Source organism: Hyperolius riggenbachi, chromosome 1, assembly GCF_040937935.1.
Source record: "Hyperolius riggenbachi isolate aHypRig1 chromosome 1, aHypRig1.pri, whole genome shotgun sequence".
NCBI lineage: Eukaryota > Metazoa > Chordata > Amphibia > Anura > Hyperoliidae > Hyperolius > Hyperolius riggenbachi.
Genome location: NC_090646.1, coordinates 287,197,463 through 287,219,749, shown reverse-complemented (window position 1 = coordinate 287,219,749; position 22,287 = coordinate 287,197,463). Strand labels below are relative to the sequence as shown.

Below are 22,287 nucleotides of genomic sequence, written 5' to 3'. Positions count from 1 at the left end.
TCATCGGTCATGTTACTTGGTTGGGGTCCAGGAGTGTTGCGTAGTCGTTTCCAATCCAGGATTGATTCATTTTAATTTGAGTCAGACGGTCTGCATTTTCTGTGGAGAGGCGGATACGCCGATCTGTGATGATGCCTCCGGCAGCACTGAAACAGCGTTCCGACATAACGCTGGCTGCCGGGCAAGCCAGCACCTCTATTGCGTACATTGCCAGTTCGTGCCAGGTGTCTAGCTTCATGCCCGGTTTCAGGTCCAGCGGTGCCAGCCACAAATCCGTCTGTTCCTTTATTCCCCTCCAAATTTCCTCCCCTGTGTGCTGCTTATCCCCAAGGCAGATCAGCTTCAGCAACGCTTGCTGACGCATGCCAACAGCTGTGCTGCACTGCTTCCACGATCCTACTGCTGCTGGTGCTGGGTTAGCATTTCCGGATGAGGTACAGCTTTGAGATGCGTTGGAGGAGAAGGAGTCAGAGAGGTAGGTGCTGCTGTTGTTATCCAGCTGTTTGCGGCGTGGGCAACACCCGCGCCGTAGCAGGTGAGGAATCGCTGCCAGGCTCCACAAGGTTCACCCAGTGCGCGGTAAGGGAGATGTATCGACCCTGGCCGAACGCACTCGTCCAGGTGTCAGTGGTGAGGTGAACCTTGCAGGCAACGGCATTCTTCAAGCTTCGGGTTATTTAGCTGACCACGTGCTCATGCAACTCAGGCACTGCAGAGCGCGCAAAGTGGTAGCGGCTGGGAACCACGTAACGTGGGATGGCCACTGACATCATGCCCTTGAAGCTGTTTGTCTCCACCACTCGATATGGCAGCATTTCGCAGGCCAGAAGCTTGGCTATGCTGGCTGGCTGTTACTGCCACGGCCCGGGGGTCATTTGCTGGCAATTTCCTCTTGTGCTCAAACATCTCAGAGACAGACAACTCAACCGTAGCGCTGCACACCGAAGGGCTGTTGGTTGTTGTGTTTGATGAACACTGGGAGACCTCAAGAGCACTAGTCCGGAAAGTGACAGTGTCAGCATCGTCTGATGTTTGTGAATGTTGTGAACCACGCAATGGCTGGGCTACTGCTGCTGCTGAGGCGGGTCTGGTGGTGAGTCTGGTGAACCCAAGGGAGGCAGTGTTGCTGGTGGTACCCTGTCCTGCCGCGTTTGCCCACAGAGTGGGATGTTTGGATAGAATGTGGCGGCTCATGCTGGTGGTGGAGAGGTTGTTAAAACTTTTCCCCCTGCTCAGGCGGGTCTTGCACACCTTGCAAATCGCCATGGTAACATCCTCAGTGCAGTCTTCAAAGAAAGCCCAGACTTTAACTGGCTGAGGACTCGGACCTCGTGCGTGATGTGCTGGTGCTGCTTAACCCACTGCTGGACGCTTGAGAGGTCATCCAAGTAATTATCTGGTCCTGTTCTTTTGGATCTGTGAGGGTTGTTGTCCTGGACAACATGGGCAGTATTGAGTGGGTTTTCTTGGGTGCTCCCCTGTGGCCTGTACGTGAACCGTCAGGGGAAACACCTCTTCCCTTGCCCCTCCCTCTTTCACCGGATTTCTTCCTCATTTCACTTATCCTTAAAGTACACGCTGACTGGCAGCAGTACAGTGGCAGTACAGAAATGCTATACAGTGGTGGGTGAGCGGTGTACCACTATTGTCAGCAGTGACACAGAGCACAATGCTATACAGTGGCGGGTGAGCGGTGTACTACTGTTCCCAGCAGACACAGAGTGGAAGTAAACACAATGCTATATAGTGTGGCTGAGCCGTGTACACAGAGTGGCATTAAACACAATGCTATATAGTCTGCTATATAGTCACCCCGAACAGGGTGATGTTCTGCAGAACCCAAACAGTGGCAAACACTGTTCGCCCAACACTACTGGGAGGGAACGCAGATTTTAGTACCTAAACACACGATACAACATGTTTTCCGGGGTCGGACTCTGAGGCACATACAGATGGTCCCGATCATCATCCTCATCATACAACTCTTCTCCTGAGTCTGACCCACCCACCACCTCTGCCACCCCAACATCCCCAGACACAGACCCCTCATCGTCCTCAACATTAACTTGGGATGCTGGCCTGAGCCAGACCTCCTCCTCCACATCAGGCCCCATCATCTCCTCAATGGCAGCCCTCATTAATCGCTCTGGCGACGGACTGATGGACACAACGTTCTCCTCCGGGGAGGGCTGCTGCTGACCACTGGCTGCTGGGGTGGATGTTATAGCTTGCGTGGGGCGTTGGCTGTTGCTGTTGTTGGGAGTGCTGCTCACAGCGGAGGTCTCTGGGGAACTCATGTTGAGCTCATATAGTGGTTGACGGTGAGTGGAGTATTACTGATCCCAGCAATATACACACTGACTGGCAGAGTACGCAATGCTATATAGTGTGGCTGAGCGGTGTACACAGAGTGGCAGTAAACACAATGCTATATAGTCTGGCTGAGCGAGCGGTGTACTACTGTTCCCAGCAGAATCAGAGTGGCAGTAAACAATGGTATATAGTCTGGCTGAGCGGTGTACACAGAGTGTCAGTAAACAATGGTATATAGTCTGGCTGAGCGGTGTACACAGAGTGGCAGTAAACACAATGCTATATAGTCTGGCTGAGCGAGCGGTGTACTACTGTTCCCAGCAGAATCAGAGTGGCAGTAAACAATGGTATATAGTCTGGCTGAGCGGTGTACACAGAGTGTCAGTAAACAATGGTATATAGTCTGGCTGAGCGGTGTACACAGAGTGTCAGTAAACAATGGTATATAGTCTGGCTGAGCGGTGTACACAGAGTGGCAGTAAACACAATGCTATATACTCTGGCTGAGCGAGCGGTGTACTACTGTTCCCAGCAGACACAGAACAGTAAACAGAATGCTATATAGTGTGGCTGAGCGAGCGGTGTACCACTATTCCCAGCAGACACAGAACAGTAAACAGAATGCTATATAGTGTGGCTGAGCGAGCGGTGTACCACTATTCCCAGCAGACACAGAACAGTAAACAGAATGCTATATAGTGTGGCTGAGCGAGCGGTGTACCACTATTCCAAACAGACACAGAACAGTGAACAGAATGCTATATAGTGTGGCTGAGCGAGCGGTGTACCACTATTCCCAGCAGACACAGAGTGGCAGTAAACAGAATGCTATATAGTGTGGCTGAGCGAGGTACACAGAGTGGCAGTAAACAGAATGCTATATAGTGTGGCTGAGCAAGCGGTGTACTACTATTCCCAGCAGACACAGAGTGGCAGTAAACAGAATGCTATATAGTGTGGCTGAGCGAGGTACACAGAGTGGCAGTAAACAGAATGCTATATAGTGTGGCTGAGCAAGCGGTGTACTACTGTTCCCAGCAGTGACACAATGACAGGGGGGACCCTGGCTAGCGTGGCTGGAGCGCGAACTACCCTGCCTGCCTACCCAAAGCTAAACCCACAGACAAATGGCGGAGATATGACGTGGTTCGGGTATTTATTTACCCGAACCACGTGACCGTTCGGCCAATCAGAGCGCGTTCGGGTCCGAACCACGTGACCCGTTCGGCCAATCACAGCGCTAGCCGAACGTTCGGGGAACGTTCGGTCATGCGCTCTTAGTTCGGCCATGTGGCCGAACGGTTTGGCCGAGCACCGTCAGGTGTTCGGCCGAACTCGAACATCACCCGAACAGGGTGATGTTCTGCAGAACCCGAACAGTGGCGAACACTGTTCGCCCAACACTATTTGACAGCGGCGGCGGCGGCAGGGGGGAAAAGAAGAGGTTCCACTCACCTCCCTGCCGTTCCAGCAACGATCGGCGCCCCCCTCTGCTCTGGCCGGCATCTCTGCTCCGTCTGACGTCAGCGCCGGGTCCCAGCTTGATGACGTCATCAAGCCGCAACCCGACCTGAGCGTCATTTGGAGCGGAGATGCCGGCCGGAGAAGAGGGTCCCGTGCGGCTCATCGCTGGAGCCTGGAAGGTAAGTGATGGCTGCTGCACACAGGGGGGACACCTAACCAATATGGGGGGGACACTGCCCAGCACACCACAGGCGGGATCCAGCCGCCCGACCCACCCAAACGCATGCACCCCCTCCACCGCAAAATGCCCTGGTCCTTAAGGGGGGTTAGGTGGCCGGTCCCGAAGTGGTTAATATTACTTTTTTGAAAATTGCTTGGTTGATTAGCTAAATTGTTTTAACTTACAGTTTGTACTCAGTATGTGTGATAATAAATGGGTGTACACAAATGATCAAATGTGCTTAATCTTCTGAAATGCTTACATTTCAATGGCCATCATATATATAAACCTTTCTTATGACCTTACTCGTCTAAAAAGTGGCTGTATAATGTACTGGCTAAGGGCTCTGCCTCTAACACAGGAGACCAGGGTTCGATTCTCGACTCTTCCTGTTTAGTAAACCAGCACCTATTCAGTAGGAGACCTTGGGCAAGACTCCCTAACACTGCTGCTGCCTATAGAGCATGCCCTAGTGGCTGGAGCTCTGGCACTTTAAGTCCTGGAGAAAAGTGTGATATAAATGTTCTGTGTGTCTGTAGAGTTGTACAGTTGCGAAAAAGAGATTTCATTTATGTGCCAGCTACTGCACTAGTGGCTACTCAAAGTTCAAGCTGGAAAATCAGACTGAAAATGCTATTAAAATAGATCTTTCTATCTATCTATCTATCTATCTATCTATCTATCTATCTATACCTTTTTATGGTATTTTATGTGAATCATTATTGATTCAGTATGCAAAGTTACATTTTCAATGAGAAGAGAAATCTTTTTCCTTGAACAGCCATTTGAGTAAGTTGCCATGGTGAAAAAGGAACATTACTTTTCTTTTCAAGCCAGTGGTATGTAGGTTATTAAAGAGGCTTAAATGTGGCATTGTACCTTTAAAAGGCATCTGAGCATTTGTTTTCAAGTACATCTTGGTACTTCTTTTTCCTCGAATCTTATTGACCTTGTAACCCAGTGTGTTACAGCGATTTTTCCGACAGCTTAGGCAAAGTCCTTTTTCAAATGCCTCCTTTGAACTACAGCGGAAGGCCATGCTTGGCTTTTCTTCAAAAAGTAGAGAGTCAATGAAGAGGTGGATGGAACGCTCATGAGAGCACTTCACAATCTGGTCCACTTCTGCAAGAAGAAGGCACAAAATTAATTTATATTAAGGCTATATTTCACAATTAATTGTCTTTTAAATATATCTGTAAAAATTTTATATTTTTTTTCTGAAAATATCTTTTTTTGTCCATATACAGCTAATTACTCCTTATCCTGTTTATTGTCCCAAGTTTTAAAACCAGTTACATGATAGATCTTTGTAGACTTTTGATATATTTAGTAAACTTTAGGCATGAGCGAGAACGTCACGCAAAAAGAAGATTCCTTAAACTTCAAGTGGTCCTGTGAATTTTTACCAAAGCTAATTTGTGAATACAATTGAAGTTAATGGGTTGGGGGGTGTGGCCTGGCTATGGAGTGAGGAAGACGCACGGTTCTTTAGCTCTGCTCTACCCTGCTAATCCGGACTAAATCCTGCACTCTAAAACCTGCGGTTTCTTGGCGATTCACTACCGGAGTACCTCCTCTTCTTCCTAGATTACAGCCACGATGAAAAGTGGAGATCCCAAGCAACCCTCCATCTCTGCCTGGCTGGCACAGTATGCACACACTAATGGACAAGATGGCGCCGGGCCTTCCGCTCCTCCACCTGCCATTACAGGCACCACCCTGGACGATACCTTACTGCTGGAGGAGGTAGGTGCCAGTCCTACTCGCAGCCCAAAGTATGTCACGAAAGCCCCTAAGCAGCAGAGAGAACGTCCCCGAATCCCCTGTTCTGCCTCATGGCGACGCTGAACACAGCGCAGAGGAAGAGCCCTCCAGACTTCAGCTCCTGGAAGCCATAGCTGATCTCAAGGCCTCTATTACTGGGAGACTGGATACTATTCAGGTAGAACTTTCCTTTGTTAACGCTTATATGCAAAAGATCAAAGATAGAACTGGGGACGCTGAAAAACGTATCAGTGATCTGGAAGCTGAGGTTAGGCCTCTCCGCTCTGATGTTAAGTACTAAGGCAAGATCTCTGATGGCCACTCGTTTAAACTTTAAGACTTGGGAAATCACTCCAGGCATAGCAACTTAAGGTTTGTGGGGTTTCCTGAAAAAGCCGAGGGCTCTTGTGCACAGGAATTCTTGGAAACATGGTTAACTAACTCCCTTCCTGGTTTCACACCTTTCCGCACTTATGCAATTGAAAGCGCTCATAGAATACCGGGCGTTTACCCCAAACCAGGACTCCCTCCTAGGCCTCTAATTGCTAAGTTTCGGAACTCTTGTGATAAATCTGCTATACTCAAAGCTGCAAGAATCCACGCTATGCCTTTGAAATTCAATGATGCCATTATACATATTTACCAAGACTTCTCCGTTGATATTCAAAAGCAACGTATGGCCTTTAATGATGTCAAAAAACTCCTGCGTGATCAACAATTCACGTACAGTGTGCTTTGTCCTGCCAAGCTAAAAATCATCCACGATGATAAAGCTATCTTGTTTACAAATCCACGTGACGCTGCTAACTGGCTAAAAAACAACAGTCCTGAACTGTTGGGGAACCTCTCTCCATCTCGTAGACGGCGCTGACTTTCTCATGGCTTTTTTACAGACTCGCCTCCTTTGCTGCCTATGCAAGTTTGCTGCTGATATTTTTTTTTTCCCAACGATCACCTCACCATATTTTGTTAGCAGCGTTCAGTTCTATAAAGGACTCTCGTGACAGTCTGAGATATTCTGACCACATTTTTTGGCTCAGCTTCAGGTTACTATAAATAATGATGCCTATTCATATCTTTCTGTGTTTGATGGGATCTCCACTACAGTTAATGCAATGTTTCTGTTTATATACATTAAGAATATATACATATGCACTAACTTTTTCCTCCTTTTAGACTTTATCCAGTTTGGTTGCTCCATCTCAGAACTGCTTATATGATATAATCTCTATTAAGTGATATATTTCAGACGGTGATTGTTTGTGCCACCAGGTCATGCCTGCTAATTTATTTATTTTTTCGACTTCATTTATCCGTTTATGCCAGGCGTGCACTGGTGGCACTACAGCTCAGTCACTTTCTGGACTTTCTTCCTGCTTTTGAAAAATTATGTGCTCGGAGTGTTTAGGGGGGAACTACGGGTTATGCACTGATATACACCAGGGTATTGGAGTTTTGTTCTCTAGTCACATGCTCTCTTATGTTTCCATTTAAGTTTGGGGAAAAAAGCGGGTTGTGGTTTAGGACACCTTGCGGGGTGGGTTCGGGTAGGGGGAGGGGTGTTTATGTGGTGTATGTGTGCTTTCATGTATCATGACAGTGTTATTCCATCCAATCTGTATAAGGTTTCAATATACTTTTTTTGGAGATATATTAGCAACCATCCCCTTTGATAATGGCTGAATTTAAAATTATATCTTGGAATGTTAGAGGTATGAATCACCCCATTAAAAGAAGATTAGTTTTTGACCATCTTAGGAAGATTCACCCCTATATTATTTGTCTGCAAGAGACTCACCTAACGGGTTCACACCTTAATACTCTTAAAAAACCCTGGATAGGACATGTCTTTGCTGCCCAATACTCCTCCTATTCTAGGGGCTCTGCGATCCTAATTTCCAAAAACGCTCCCATAAAAGTTAACTCTTCACATATTGACCCTTTGGGTAGGTTTGTGCTTCTGCATTTTACTCATGAAGGTCAATCCTATATAATTGCCTCTATTTATGTTCCACCCCCTTTTCAGGTATCAGTTTTTGGACAAAATAATGTAAATTATCTATAATCTACCCACTAGCCCTATTCTTCTATGTGGAGACTTTAATAATATTACTATTCCTCATCTGGATAGATCTTCCCATGGTGAACATAGAGGTCATACAACCTTCCTGGATTGGATACAGAAGCACTCTTTAATTGATGTCTGGAGGTGGCGTAATAAGGATAAAACTGTATTTTCCTGCTTCTCTGGTACTTACGGCACCGTGTCCCGAATAGATTTGTTATTAGGCTCCTATGACGTCCTCACCAAAGTTACATCTCTAGAATATCTCTCACGCGGGATATCAGATCACACTCCTCTTCTTTGTAAATTGAATGGGGGTCCTGGCTCTAACTCTGGTTGCTGGAGAATGGGTCAATTATGGCTTCAAGATGAAACTGTTGTGAACTACTGTCTTACTCAAATAGAGGAATATTGGCGTATTAACCCTGGTTCATCTCCTGTGGGAGTTGTATGGGATGCTTCTAAGGCAACTCTTCGTGGCCACTTTAAACACATTAAGGGTGTAACTCTTAAGAAAGACGAGGCCTTTATGGCCACTACTGAAAATGCCATGAAAGTCCCTCACTCACAATTTTTGATATCCCCTTCTCCAGATCACTATGCACTATGGGCAAAGGCTCGCCGTGATCATGAACTTAGGCTCTTGAACAGAGCCAAACGGCGTAACTTTATCCTTGCTCAAACGTATTTTAAATTTAGTAATAAAACTAGAAAGTTACTTGCCTCTATGGTGCGTGCTCATTGCTCTCCCATAGTTATCTCCAGAATTATTAACCCCTCTGGTGCTATGTGTTGCTCCTCCGATACTATCCTTGAAGCATTTTGATCTTTCTACTCGGAGTTATATCAGGCAAACCCAGAGTGTGATGCAATATCTCTAAATAATTTTATTTCAGACTGTCAACTTCCTGAGCTTGGGGAGGAAGATAAATCCCTGCTGGACGCCCCTTTAACCCTGACTGAAGTGTTAGCTACAATTTAAACTTTAAAACGAACAAGTCACCAGGCCCTGACAGTATCCTCTCAGAATGGTATATCAAAAGTCAAAATGTTATTTCACAAGCCCTTTTTCATACATTTAACAATTCACTCTCTACTGGTGTTCTTCCAGACTCCATGAGGGAAGCACTTATCACCCTTCTCCTAAAGCCTGGGAAGAACCCTGAATCCAGCGATTCTTATCGCACGATCTCATTGCTAAATACAGACGTTAAAATTCTTGCCAAAATCTTAGCTAACCGATTGAAACTTGTTATTGAAAAATGAATCTCCCTGGATCAAACAGGTTTTATCCCTACACGATCCACTAAATTAAATCTTCGTAGAGTATTCGCTAACTTACAATTCCCCCACTCTAACTCTGGTAACAGAATCCTTTTGGTTTTAGACATGAACAAAGCCTTTGATACCTTGTCCTGGCAATATCTTCCAATGGTTATTGAGAGGTTTGAGTTTGGACCGGGCTTTCGGAGATGGATACATATCCTATATAATGGGCTTAGAGCTCGCCTCCGAATGAATGGTCAGCTCCCTTTAATATTGAAAGGGGTACTCGTCAGGGCTGCCCTCTTTCCCCATTATTGTTTGTCCTTGCCATGGAACCTTTGGCTGCCTTCATCTGGGGTGACTGTGGTATAGTTGGTTGGATAATTAATAGAGTCCATGAAAAAATTTAATTATACGCGGACGATGTCCTTCGTTATTTAGACAGCCCTGGTTCATCTTTGCAGAGAGTATTAGAGGTATATGATTTATTTGGAAATTTCTCTTGACTGAAAGTGAATTGGTCTAAATCTATATTGTTTCCGGTGGATGAAGGGTCTCACTCTTTGATAACCTCTGATCTCCCTTTACAACTTTGTTCCTCCTTTAAATACCTAGGTATTCAAAGGCAAAGTATAAGGACTTTAAATCCTTGAGTTAAAAATCAATTCCACCCTTATAAGGGAGACAGCAGTACACACCAGAAGACCTGTTCCCATTCCCAAGTTATACTCCAATCTCTGCATGTGTCTGCCATTCATTCTATTAGTGCTATGGTATCTCTGCTGCAGCGAATAATGTAAGAGAAAACTATAATTATATTACGAGATGTGAAATTGATTTACATATGCTGACATTTTACAAAAAGATCTTGACAAATTTTATTTGCCATTTTACAGAACATGTTGACATTTAATGTTGACAAAGGTTTGGTGATAAACCTATGTTATAACCATAACATTTCACATTACGTTTTGAATAAGGTGCAGGTTTGGTCAACAGAACTTAATGCCAGGGAGGAGTTGCAAAAGTAAATAAAATACTGGGTTGTGTGAAATAGGGCTTAAAACACATGGGGCCATATGCAATTCACTTTTTAGCACTTTGCAATAGAAAAAGTACCAAAAAGCAGGTGAAAAAGTACTGTCAACATGACTCTGAGTATTTGTTTGCTTGATGGTGGTTATAAAAGGCATTTTATTTACAAGTTGTGAAAATATCACCTTGGAGAAAACTCAGGTGAAAAAGTGAATTGCAAATGGCCCATGGACTAGTATGCAATTAACTTGTACTCCTGAATTTTCTTCTAGGTGATATTTTCACACCTTAACAATAAAATGCATTTTAAGCCACCAGCAACAAGCAAGAAAATAATTTGGTAGTACTTTTCACCTACGTTTTATTCTTTTTTCAATGTTAAAAAGCATAAAAGGTGTTAGCAAGAGATGAAAAATTATCTCCTAGGAGAAAACTCATCTGCAAATAAATTCTTCTTCTGACTTTTCCCGTAGGAGATAATGTTTTTCTTTTCTTTTTCTTCTTCTATTTAGAATAACTTTTTAGCACTTTGCAATTGAAAAAGCACCAAAAAGTAGGTGGAAAAATACTGTCAAAACTTTTAAAGGAATTCTGAAGTGAAAATAAACGTATGATTTAATGATTTGTATGTGTAGTACGGCTAAGAAATAGAACATTAGTAGTACAGGTATGAGTCTATTGTTTCCAGTACAGGAAGAGTTAAGAGACTTCAGTTGTTATCTATGCAAAAGAGCTTATCTTAGCTTCACATCCAAGTTGATGGCTGCTTTCTGGAGCACTAACACATCAAAGAAACAACCAGAGACAGATTTAGATAACATTTTTCCTCCTGGGAAGTTGAAAGGGTCATTAGCTCTGCTTGTGTTATAGTCAGGGCCGGTGCTTCCATAGAGGTAAAGGGCCCCAGACCCTGTGGGCAGGGGCGCCTCTAGCCATTTTGTCACTCCAGGCGAGAAAACCAGTGGCACCTCCAACTCTTCACCCCCCCCCCCCCCCATGAAAATAGTCGCAGTGTTTTATCTTGAACAGTAAATATACGTATTGCGGAAGCGTATCACCAGAAAATAATCGTAATGCGGCATCGTTTTACCAGAAAATAATAATCGTAATGCTGCAGCGTTTCACCAGAAATTACACTTATTGTGGCAGCATTTCACCAGAAAAATACACAATGCGTGCAGCATTTCACCAGAAAATACACATAGGCAGGGCTCCACTTTCATGAGGCACAAAGGGGGACCAAAGGAAGCACAAAGGGGGACAGAAGGAGGCACAGGGGGACTGAATAAGGCACACAGGGCGACATAGGGAGGCACAGGGGGAAAGAAGGAGGCATGAGGGTCAGAAGAGGTCACAAAGGTGGACAGAAGAAGGCACAAGGGAACAAAAAGGGGGACACAAGGAGGTACAATGGGCAACAAAGGAGGCACAATGGGGGACAGAATGAGACACCAAGGAGGACAGAAGGAGGCACAGGAGGACAGAAGGAGGTACACAGAGGGTCAGCGGGCGGTACAGTGGGACAGAAGAAGGTACAAAGGGGGACAAAAGGAGGCACAGGAGGAAAGAAGGAGGCACAGGGGGAAAGAAGGAGGCACAAAGGGGGCAGAAGGAGGCACAAAGGGGGCAGAAGGAGGCACAGAGAAAGTAGGGGGCACAAAGGGCAACAGAAGGATGCATAAAAGAAGGAGGACAGAAGGAGGCAGAGGGGGACAGACAGAGCCACAGGGAGACAGAAGGAGGCACATGGGGACAAAGGAAGGTGCAGGGGACAGGGGGGCACATGGGGACTGAAGAGGCACATGGAGACAGAATGAGGTACAAAGGGAGACAGAAGGAGGCACATGAACCCAGAAGGAGGCAGAGTGGGACTGAAGGAGGAACAGGGGGGGGGGGGCAGAGGTAGCACAGGGGGATATAGAAAGGCACAAGGGGACATAAGGAGGCACAGGAGGACAGAAGGAGGCAGAGGTGGCACAGGGGGACTGAAGGAGGCACATGGAGACAGAAGGAGGCACAAAGGGAGGCAGGAGGCATAAAGGAAGACAGAAGGACAAACAGGGGGTCACACATGGCACAAGGGACTGAAAGAGGCACAAGGAGACAGGAGGCACAAAGGGGGGGGGGAGGATGTACAAGGCACAGAGGGACACAGTGGCAGCTGCCTGCAACTTACGCTAAGCAGATGCAGGTAATAGAACTCCAGTGGGGGTGGGGCTTAGTCATGGGGCGGGGTTTAATCAAGGGGGTGGTGCTTAACCCAACAACATGGCACCCCCAGGACCAATGGCACTCCAGGCAATGGCCTGTACTGCTTATGCCTATAGGCTCCCCTGCCTGTAGGGGCTCCCAAGGTGCCCCTCTAGCTATGGTAACCCACGACAGTGGCTAGAAGGGAGGGTCGACAGGGCCCCCAAGTTACTTTTGCCCCAGGGCCCCATTGTTGCTAGAACCGGCCCTGAATAGATGCCACATCTAAAACCATGGTGATAACCACAGGAAAAAACATAGGGCTTATTTCCACCAAGTGCCACAGCTATTACTGATTTGGCCACGGCACCCATGCTGCTGTGAAACCGCAGCCCAAATCGCTTAGCCATGCCATGCCCACCTGCCGCCTGCTGCGGGAAACTGCAGCATGCTGTTCAGAATCATACTGAAATGCAATTCGGATGTCAAGTCTATGGCAGGAATAGGCAGCATTTCCCCACCTGACTCTCCTGGCTGCAGGGAAATGCTGCAGATTAGGCCCGCATTTGACCGTAGTGGTAACAGGCCCCTAAGCTGAAAAGTGAACTTTACAGAAGAGATAAGTTGTTAGATAGGTAACCACAGAAGCAATTCCCTATGTACAGTAGATTTAAGTGCTAATCCTTGTATGAACTTTGAATTTTAAGGTGAAAGTAAAGCCAGACAGTGGCAAACAATGGAAGGGGGGTTGCCATTTTCAGCCACCTCTTTAGCACAAGCCACCTCTAGGCTCCTGCCTTCTGTACCTAATGGTAAATCCAGTACTCTCATTAATGCAATTTCTTCGCTGCTGCAGTGGTATCACCTGTTACAAGTTGTGTGGGTGTGATCTATTTAATTTAGATACAGATATCAGTAGAAACACTTTTTATCAGTGTACAGTGACGTGAACCCTGCCTATTGTATACTCTTGATAGCTTCAGGCTGGATTTACAGTGATCAGTTGCATAATGCATGCGTTCAAAATGTGTTTGAACTGCAAAGGAGACTGGACATAGACTTTAATACAAAGCCTGCCTAAAGCGAGTTATAATAAAGGGATCAGTTACAACACATTACTGTGAACAGCCCCATAGGCAGTGAGTTGGCATGCAGAATTATTCTGAAACATATCTGACCACTGTGAACTAGCCCTTATGAAGAAATCATCCATAATTTCCAATGGTGTAATTTACAATATTAACTGAGGACTATATCTTACACAGACAGAATTAAAAAAAGAAACTGATTCCAACAGGTAAATAAAATATAGTTCTTCAGCTGATATTAAGGGCCCTTTCACACTTAGGGCTTGATTCACTAAGACAAATAGCACACCTTATCAAAGTTAACATGCCTTATCAGAGTAGCATAGCAAACTTATGCCTGCCAATTGGCAATGACGAGAGCTTCACTCGTCCTACTCTGAGCCCCTGCGGGTTCGTAGCGCTCGCTATGCTACTCTGATAAGGTGTGTTAACTTTGATAAAGCGTGCTAACTTTGATAAGGCATACTATTTGTTTTGGTGAATCAAGCCCATACTGTGTTGGGTTGAGTTGCATCATGTTGCGTCACATCCCATTTGCCAAAATGGAATGCGACAAAATTTAATGCAACGCATTAAGTGTAAAAAGTCCCTCAAAGTATTTGAGGACACTTGACTTTTTATAATTCTACCTTAAGACAGTGTCACATTCATCTAACCCTTGGCAAGGTTGAAAAAGTATAAGTAACAATATATAAAATTTTTACCCATGAAGCCTCGGAAACCTCTTTCTGCCATTAACCGAATGGTATCTCCAACACTGCAGCCTGGCTGAAAGTTTCCTCCATTGGGATAAATGTCAATATGTCCAACAGGCCTCTGAATACCTATGCTGCGGTCTGGGGTACCAACACTGTATGTATGCACCACATCCACAAAAGCTGCGTCATCAGGAGACAAAGTGATGGAGGTCTCAGCATATTCAAAGCTTGGTCCAGCTGGATCCAAACCTGTGTATAAAAACATGGTCAGGCTGACATGAACCTTAAACTGTCAACACTCCAATGGTGAAATAGATATTAATGTAGCTCAGTGAGTTATATGCCTACCAAATACCATTAATAAGAACAGGAACTTCAACATCAATTTGTTTTCGCAAATTAGAATAATAATAATAATAATCCGAACAGGATTTTAAATCAAAATATTGCCACAATTCGCTTAACTATCTTCAGTTTGCCAAAGTTAATACAATGGGACTTATTGCACAATTAGGTTTCTAATTGCTGAAAAAAAATTATGTTGTGTTTTTCTCTAACACAAATGGATAACTATTTGCTGGCACAAGTAGGCTGCAGTTTTGCCATTCAGTGAAAAATAGGTCGCATTCAGTTTTTTTTTTTGTGCTTTTCTCAAATAAAATAATTATATTATGGATATATAACAAATACACCTTAATATTAGATGGGAGTTTAAAAACTATTGTGGGCAGGCCTGGATTTACCTCACAGGAGCCTATAGGCACAGATGTCCTGTCACCTTAGACTTCGCCCTCTATAAACCTACAAACCCCCACCGAACCGCACCACAAGTGTGCTGGCTGGCCTAGCTTTCACTTCTCCCTTACTTCCCTTGCCTGTCAAAGGTACTGGGGGTACTGGTGTCCCTTAGCATTAGGTAGCCAGAGGTACCCTCACTATTAAGTAGCTAGTGGTGCACCCCACTGAAGAGAGATCTCATCAATGGAAAGCCGAGAGCTGGGTGAGTAACCTCTCATTTACACTCCGCTTGGGACTCTGTATAGGGAAGGAGGGAGGGAGGCTTTTAAAGAGGGAAGGGAGCCGCCTTTCCACCATTAGGCGCCTGTAGGCACGTGCCCACAGTGCCTTATGGTAAATCTGGCCCTGATTGTGAGTTATCAATAAAGATACAATTTATTCTTGTACTTTGACTCAGGAACACGTGTTTTTCTATATTCTTTTAAAATATCTTGCAAATGTAACAGGCTTCTCAAAAAGTAGGGATCCATAGGTCTCACTTCCTTCACAAATCCAAAAGTCTAGGTACCTAATCCTCATTAATGGAATGTGGGCTGGGTAATGCAAATCATTCCCTAACAGCCATTTCTCCACCATGTGCATCCAGAACCACTGGTGTATATAGCACAGTTGCAGCATTAACCATATAGAGCCATGCAATAGTACAGAGCTTTTAGGTTCATCTTTACAAAACCATGGATTGTTCCCATAAACTGCTCCATTCAAAAATACCGTAGTTTAATAAATGACCTGCTTTGTTAGTAAACGTAGCATCCAAAAACTGTTTTATTACTGTACAATACAGTTAATACCGGGAAGTTTCTTAACCTCCTTGGCGGTATGAAAAATACCGCCAGGAGGGAGCGCAGCAGTTTTTAAAAAAAAAAATTTTTTTTAATCATGTAGCGAGCCGAGGGCTCGCTACATGATAGCCGCTGCTGAGCGGCATCCCCCTGCCCGCTTCGATCGCCTTCGGCGATCTCCGATCAGGAAATCCCGTTCATAGAACGGGATTTCCTGGAGGGCTTCCCCCGTCGCCATGGCGACGGGGCGGGATGACGTCACCGACGTCACTGACGTCGGGACGTCATTGGGAGTCCCGGGCCACCCCTCGGCGCTGCCTGGCACTGATTGGCCAGGCAGCGCTGGGGTCTGGGGGGGGGGGGGCGCGCGCCGCAGCAAATAGCGGCGATCGGGCGGGGGCCGGCGGCGATCAGAGTGCTGGCGCAGCTAGCAAAGTGCTAGCTGCGTCCAGCAAAAAAAAAATTATGAAAATCGGCCCAGCAGGGCCTGAGCGGCACCCTCCGGCGGCTTACCCCGTGTCCAGCACGGGGTTACCGCTAAGGAGGTTAAAGGACTTGCTTTTGGAATGGATTTTGTTTTCAGGTTTCAGTTATATGTATTATAGCTTGGAAGGGTATCTCTCCTGAAAGGTCATCCTGCAAGAAGCTACTCTTAAGGTGGCCATACACTGATAGAGTTGCAGCAGAATCGACCATCAGATTTCTGTCAGATGCCTGTCAAGTCGAATCTGACAGGAATCTATTTAATGTGTGCCACACACTAGGAACAGATTTCCAATAGATTTCAGAATGAAATCTATTGGAAATCTATCTAAATGCATTATTGGACCATTAGATCCAATGTAACTCTATGGGCCAGCGATCTGCTACCAGCAGCAGATTGACCTAGATCTTCCATCCTGTCAGATAGATCAAATTCATCTAAATCAATCGAAATCGGCCACAAATCGATCGATCGATAGAATTAAAAGAATCGATTTCTGATCGATTGGCTGAAATCGACCAGTGTATGGGCCCCTTTAGGCTAGGTTCACAGTGGGGTGTTGCATTGTGTTCCCTGTATACACAATGCAACAGAACAAAAAAGACATACTACACATTACCACCGTGTTCCATTGCATAAAGTGGAGCAGACAATGAAAAGTATACTTCTCTGTATCTGTTAACTTGTGCGTTTAACAGTAACTCATTGCAGCAATGTGTTACCATAACACAACACATTACACCACAACGCTAATGCTGGGGATACACGGTACGTTTCTGTACCATGTATCGAGCAACTGATGCTGGGAGCTGATAATATTCAGCAGGTCCGATGACCCCGCTCGATCCCCGCCCGCTCGAACCCCGCTGGTGGGGAATCGAGTGGCTGATAAGGAGCGCCGGCAGGGACGAGCGGGGATCGATCCGCGCGGACCAGCGGGGACGTGCCGGCATCGAGCTGCTGGCTCGATACCAGCGCATTATCGCGCCGTGTGTGCCCAGCATAACATCGCACTGTGAATGTCACCGAGACTTAAAATGATTCAGAGGTGAAAGACCTATGGAAGCTGCCATGTTTATTTCCTTTTAAACAATACCAGTTGCCTGGCAGTCCTGCTGATATTTCTGGTAGGTAGGGTCTAAATCACACACCTGAAACAAGCATGCAGCTAATCTTGTCAGATTTGTCATAGACATCTAATCTGCATGCTTGTTGAGGGTCTATGACTTTAAGTATTACAGGCAGATAATCAGCAGGACAGTCAGGCAATGTGCATTATTTAAATGGAAATAAACATATCCCTCTCACCTCAGGTTCCCATTGCAGTGCGTCTTTCGACGTTGCAATGCCTTGCTAATGTCGCTCCATTACGTCGCACTGTGAACCTAGTCTTACTGTAAAGGAAAATGAATTAATTATATATTTTTGATGCTACAAGCACAGTAAAATAAGAAGTAAGTAGGAGCATCTTTCTTATCTCAACAATAAATAAAATAACTGTTCTTTTGACCTATAGTACTATTGTAAATTTTTCTTGTGCTCTTTTTTTTAAATAGAACAAACAATGTCTACCAGTTCAAAATATATTCTCTACATGAAAAATCTATTTTATTACTTGCTGTGTAGGGGTTTTCAGATTCAGTTACCGTAATACTCTTGGGCTTCAAGTGATATTAATGAAATTAGCTGCTCATATTAACTTTGCAAATATTAAATGTGTTGGCTACTTTTCTACAGCATACACTGTGTATTGATATTATACCCGAGAGGTTAATTAGCTCTTAATTAGTATTTTTTTTTATCTCCCAGTCTTCCAACCTCTATTTCATTTTTAAATTCTTCCAATTATCTGCAGACATGCAATGAGTCGCTGGTAGATCTTTGAGGACGTATATGCAGTTCACTTTCTCTCCTTAGTTTTCTCTAAGTTTACATTTTCACACATCGACAATAAAAATTCCCTTTAAACCCCCAGCAAGCAAGAAAATACACTTTTCTCTACTACTTTTGGTACTTTTTCAATTGCGAAATGCTGAAAAGATTTTTTAAAGATAAGATGTAAAATTATCCCCTAGGAGAGAACTTAGGAGACTTAGGCCACATACACACATCAGACTATTGTCTTTGGAAAATGAAAGATCACAGACCAATCTTACCACCGTTCATGTAGTATGAGAGCCATACTCTACACAGTCTTTTCTATGGAACTGAACTCCACATCAGAAAAAAAATCTTTGCAAGACGCTGCACACGCAGATGCTGTACAGACACAAAAGATCAGTATCTGCAAAAGATCTGTTCCTGCCAAAAATCTATTCCTGCAAATTGCAATGATAGTCTATGAGATCTGCAGATCATCATACACACATGATTTAACTGACATTCATCTGCAGATCAGATCCACCAGGATGGATTTTCAGATCTGCGGATGATTGTCTGATCTGCAGATGAATGTCAGTTAAATCATGTGTGTATGATGATCTGCAGATCTCATAGACTATCATTGCAATTTGCAGGAATAGATTTTTGGCAGGAACAGATCTTTTGCAGATACTGATCTTTTGTGTCTGTACAGCATCTGTGTGTGCAGCATCTTGCAAAGATTTCTGTCTGATGGGGAGTTCAGCTCCATAGAATAGACTGTGTAGGTATGGCTCTCATACTACATGGAAGGGGGTAAAATTGGTCTGTGATCTTTCATTTTCCAAAGACTATAGTCTGATGTGTGTATGAGCCTTTAGGAGAAAAGGTGAATTGAATAGGGGCCATACTATGTACAGCGGTCTTACCTGTTATTCTGTTTACTTTATTTTTAGTAAGACTCCCAGCAACACCTGCTGCATGTGCTCCAAGACTGTATCCCAAAATGTGAATGCTGTCCACTGGGTAATTGAGGACTTCCTGTAAAGGGTATTGAGGTTTCATAGATTAATATTAAATGTGCTGCACATTCAGAGTACAAATGAAAATACAAACTATACATTTCTTCTTTTAAAATGCTGACCTTTTAAAAACCTTCTTGAAAAAAACTGCTTTTGAATAAATCAGTCTAGGTTCCCAGCCAATACTGTAGATATAGTTAGGGACTGTAATAATATGCGTCATCTGAACTATCCCTGTCATACTCAGTGTTAAAAGTAAGGCTGCAATAACAAGTTTGTATAAATTGTACAACCTATCCTGGTTTTTTTCTATTCTCTGCCTCCTAATATTTAATTTTATTAGCTGCATCATTTGGTTTGTCTGTGATATACCAGCCTCCCTTCTGTCTTATTTTTTCATTTAAAGTGGATCCGAGATGAACTTTTACTCATTGCATAATTGTGTTCTTTTCCTATTGTTTATAGGGCATTCCTCAAGCCAACTACTTTTTTTTTGTTTTAATACTCTAGTTACTCTAGTTCCCTATAAACTAAACAAGCCACGCCCACAGGTTTTCAGAGAGCCAAGGTACTTTCAGACAGTAGCAAGGGTTTATGGGAGCTCAGTCTGGGCAGGAGGAGGGGGCGGTATTATTAGCCAGAGATTTCAGAGACAGAGGGGAGGAGGGGTTAGGTTTTTTTGCTCAAGATGTAGATAAGCCTGCCTCTGTGTAATGTTTACAAACAACATGGCTGCTGTCATTGTATCACAGGAAGAAATAATGATATTCTATTAAAGCTGTTTGCAGCTAGATTTGCTGTGTAAACTATCTAAACTTTAAGATATATAGACAAGTTACTTGTTATAGTTAGTTTTTCATCTCGGATCCGCTTTAACTGACTTAGTCGCAATAATGTTGAATTAGGGAACTGCCATATTAAATGCATTCCGTTTAGAAACAGAAAAAAAATCCCCAGCTATCCACATATTATTTAAAAATAGAGGAATAACAAACTTTCTTCAGCTCCTAATATAAAAAGAAGTCATTCAAATTCTCATTCATTCAGTATAATAAATATGATATAGACTGAAAATGAGCATGCAGGTGATTTCTTAGCAATTTATGTTTCATAACTTTTGAATTATTTGTACCAGTCACTTCATTCACTTTCCAAAGATTGCTGAGCTGTCTAATAAAATGCACTTTCTGAAACTCAAATGTAAATAGAAAGTCCAGTCTAATTAGCATAACGTGAGGTAATGCCTTCCCTGTGTGAGTCCAACTCAGGGGCGTAGCAATAGGGGTTGCAGAGGTTACAGCAGCATAGCCAAAGGGGCCCGAAGGGCCTTCCCTCAACTGCAGTATTAGCTCTCTATTGGCCCTGTGCTCATTATAATCACTTATAGTCCAAGTCCAAGAATAAAATATCAGATTTTACTTTTGGATAGTGTGGAAAGAGACCAGAAATTGTTTTGCTGTCTGTTCTCCCTACTGTGAACATTCTCCTGCCCCTCCTGCCCTTAACGTTGGCAAAATATACAGAAAATACTTTCTTTCTTGCTGTCTCTTCACCATCTCAGATTTAAAGATTCCCCACAATGGGAATTAACAGAATTCATTTAGATGGAAACGAAAAAAATAAATAAAACCCAAATGAAATTCTACTATTTTTCACACTATCAACTACAGTAATTTTTTAGAGATGAAGTTCAAACAAAATTAATGAATGATTTGGAGCTCCTCCTACTGGCTGTGGCTGGTAAAATTACATTTTTATGGATAGCATTTCATATATACTGAAAATCTAGCTTACAGTTCCCAACATAATAAATACAACATATTCAAATATAACACTTCCCCTTACCTACTACAGTGCTACCACTACCAGTGCCATTCCTTTTACAATTTAGTGCCACTACTGCACCCCTGGTGACCCTCCATCCAACTCCCTGTTGTGTCCCTAATTCACTTTTTATAAATATATACACAATACATATATCAGACATTTATTTATAACACAGGTGGTAACTACAAAAAATTGTCAAGGCTTCTGTACTTACTTCCATCCAGTCAATGAAACTTGCCACATCCTGTCCCACCAGTTGAGTGTATGCAGCGGATATTGGGTAGTGCTGTTGTGCCCGAGACAACCAATCAACCACAACCACATTTGAGTTTGGCTCCCTTGTGTACAAGGCATTTACTAGCTTGGGGACCCAGGACTCATACATACCAGTTACCTGAAAACACAGAAAATAAAATTCAGAGGTCTAAAAAAATAATAGGAAGGAAGGCTGATAATGTGCGGCTAGGCTGTTGATTTTATATTAATGGTAACGCAAAAGCTATCTACAACTTATTACATGTATTATAAATTCAAAAAGTAAAGGACTAATTTCTCATTTTAAGGATAGTGGACAAACAATTAAGTTCTTTATACCCAAGCACAAACTGTGGGCAATAAGTGGTTGCTATGACTTGGGAAGTGAATCCCAACTAAACAGAATTCTTCATAAATATGAGTTTCGTTTATTATTTATTACACATAGGACTATGCAAGTCCTTATTTGTTAATAGTAGCAACATATATATTTAAATACTTTTTTATTATTGATAGGATTCAGAAACCTAATAGTTGACTAAAATATGTATATTTCTCTATAGCTGTGTCAAGGTATTTTAAGGACAGCTGCTTTGCAGTGTTTGACTCCTGCACCACAATGCAATAACCACACCACAAAGATATTTTTTTGGCATTGTGCTACAAATCAATTTATTGGCCCACTTAACTACTATATTAGTGTGAGTGTTTTATTGCCCTTGACTTCCTCAGCTGATAAGTAGAAGGCTGCAAATAAGATAATGGTCCGCAATCAGAAATCCTTGGAAAGCAGCCAGTCTGTAATCTTCAGACAGCAACTGTTTGGAATATGAGAGAGAGATGCTGTGATATGTCCTTTACCTAGTTAATTGCATGTGTGTGGAATCTGGACTCTCTAAAGTATAGCTGATCATTTTTAATGTTTATATAAAAGACAATGATTATTTAGAGTACTTAGAGTAGCAGGATTGCGGAGTCATCAATGCTGCCATGCCAAAGCAAAGCTAATGCCTGCAAAATTGCAAATGAATGCAAAGGCTCAGGAATTGCCACTGTAAGGGCTGGTTCACACGGGCGTCTGCTGAGCTTTTGCTTGGCATTGCGTTCAAACGCCAGCGTTTAAACGCCAGCGTTTAAAAGCTAGCTTTTGAAAGCT

At 43.6% G+C, this 22,287-nt stretch overlaps 1 protein-coding gene across 1 annotated transcript in view; it reads right to left on the bottom strand.

The window, feature by feature from the left end:
* Positions 1 to 22,287, bottom strand: part of LPL (lipoprotein lipase) — a 53,471-nt gene that overhangs the window by 9,866 nt on the left and 21,318 nt on the right. Inside the window, exons 3-6 of the mRNA XM_068233683.1 lie at positions 21,091 to 21,270; positions 18,957 to 19,068; positions 14,110 to 14,352; positions 4,877 to 5,119 (exon numbers count right to left, since the gene is read on the bottom strand). Of these exons, the coding sequence (XP_068089784.1) occupies positions 4,877 to 5,119; positions 14,110 to 14,352; positions 18,957 to 19,068; positions 21,091 to 21,270 (778 nt within the window). The remainder of the gene's footprint in view (positions 1 to 4,876; positions 5,120 to 14,109; positions 14,353 to 18,956; positions 19,069 to 21,090; positions 21,271 to 22,287) is intronic.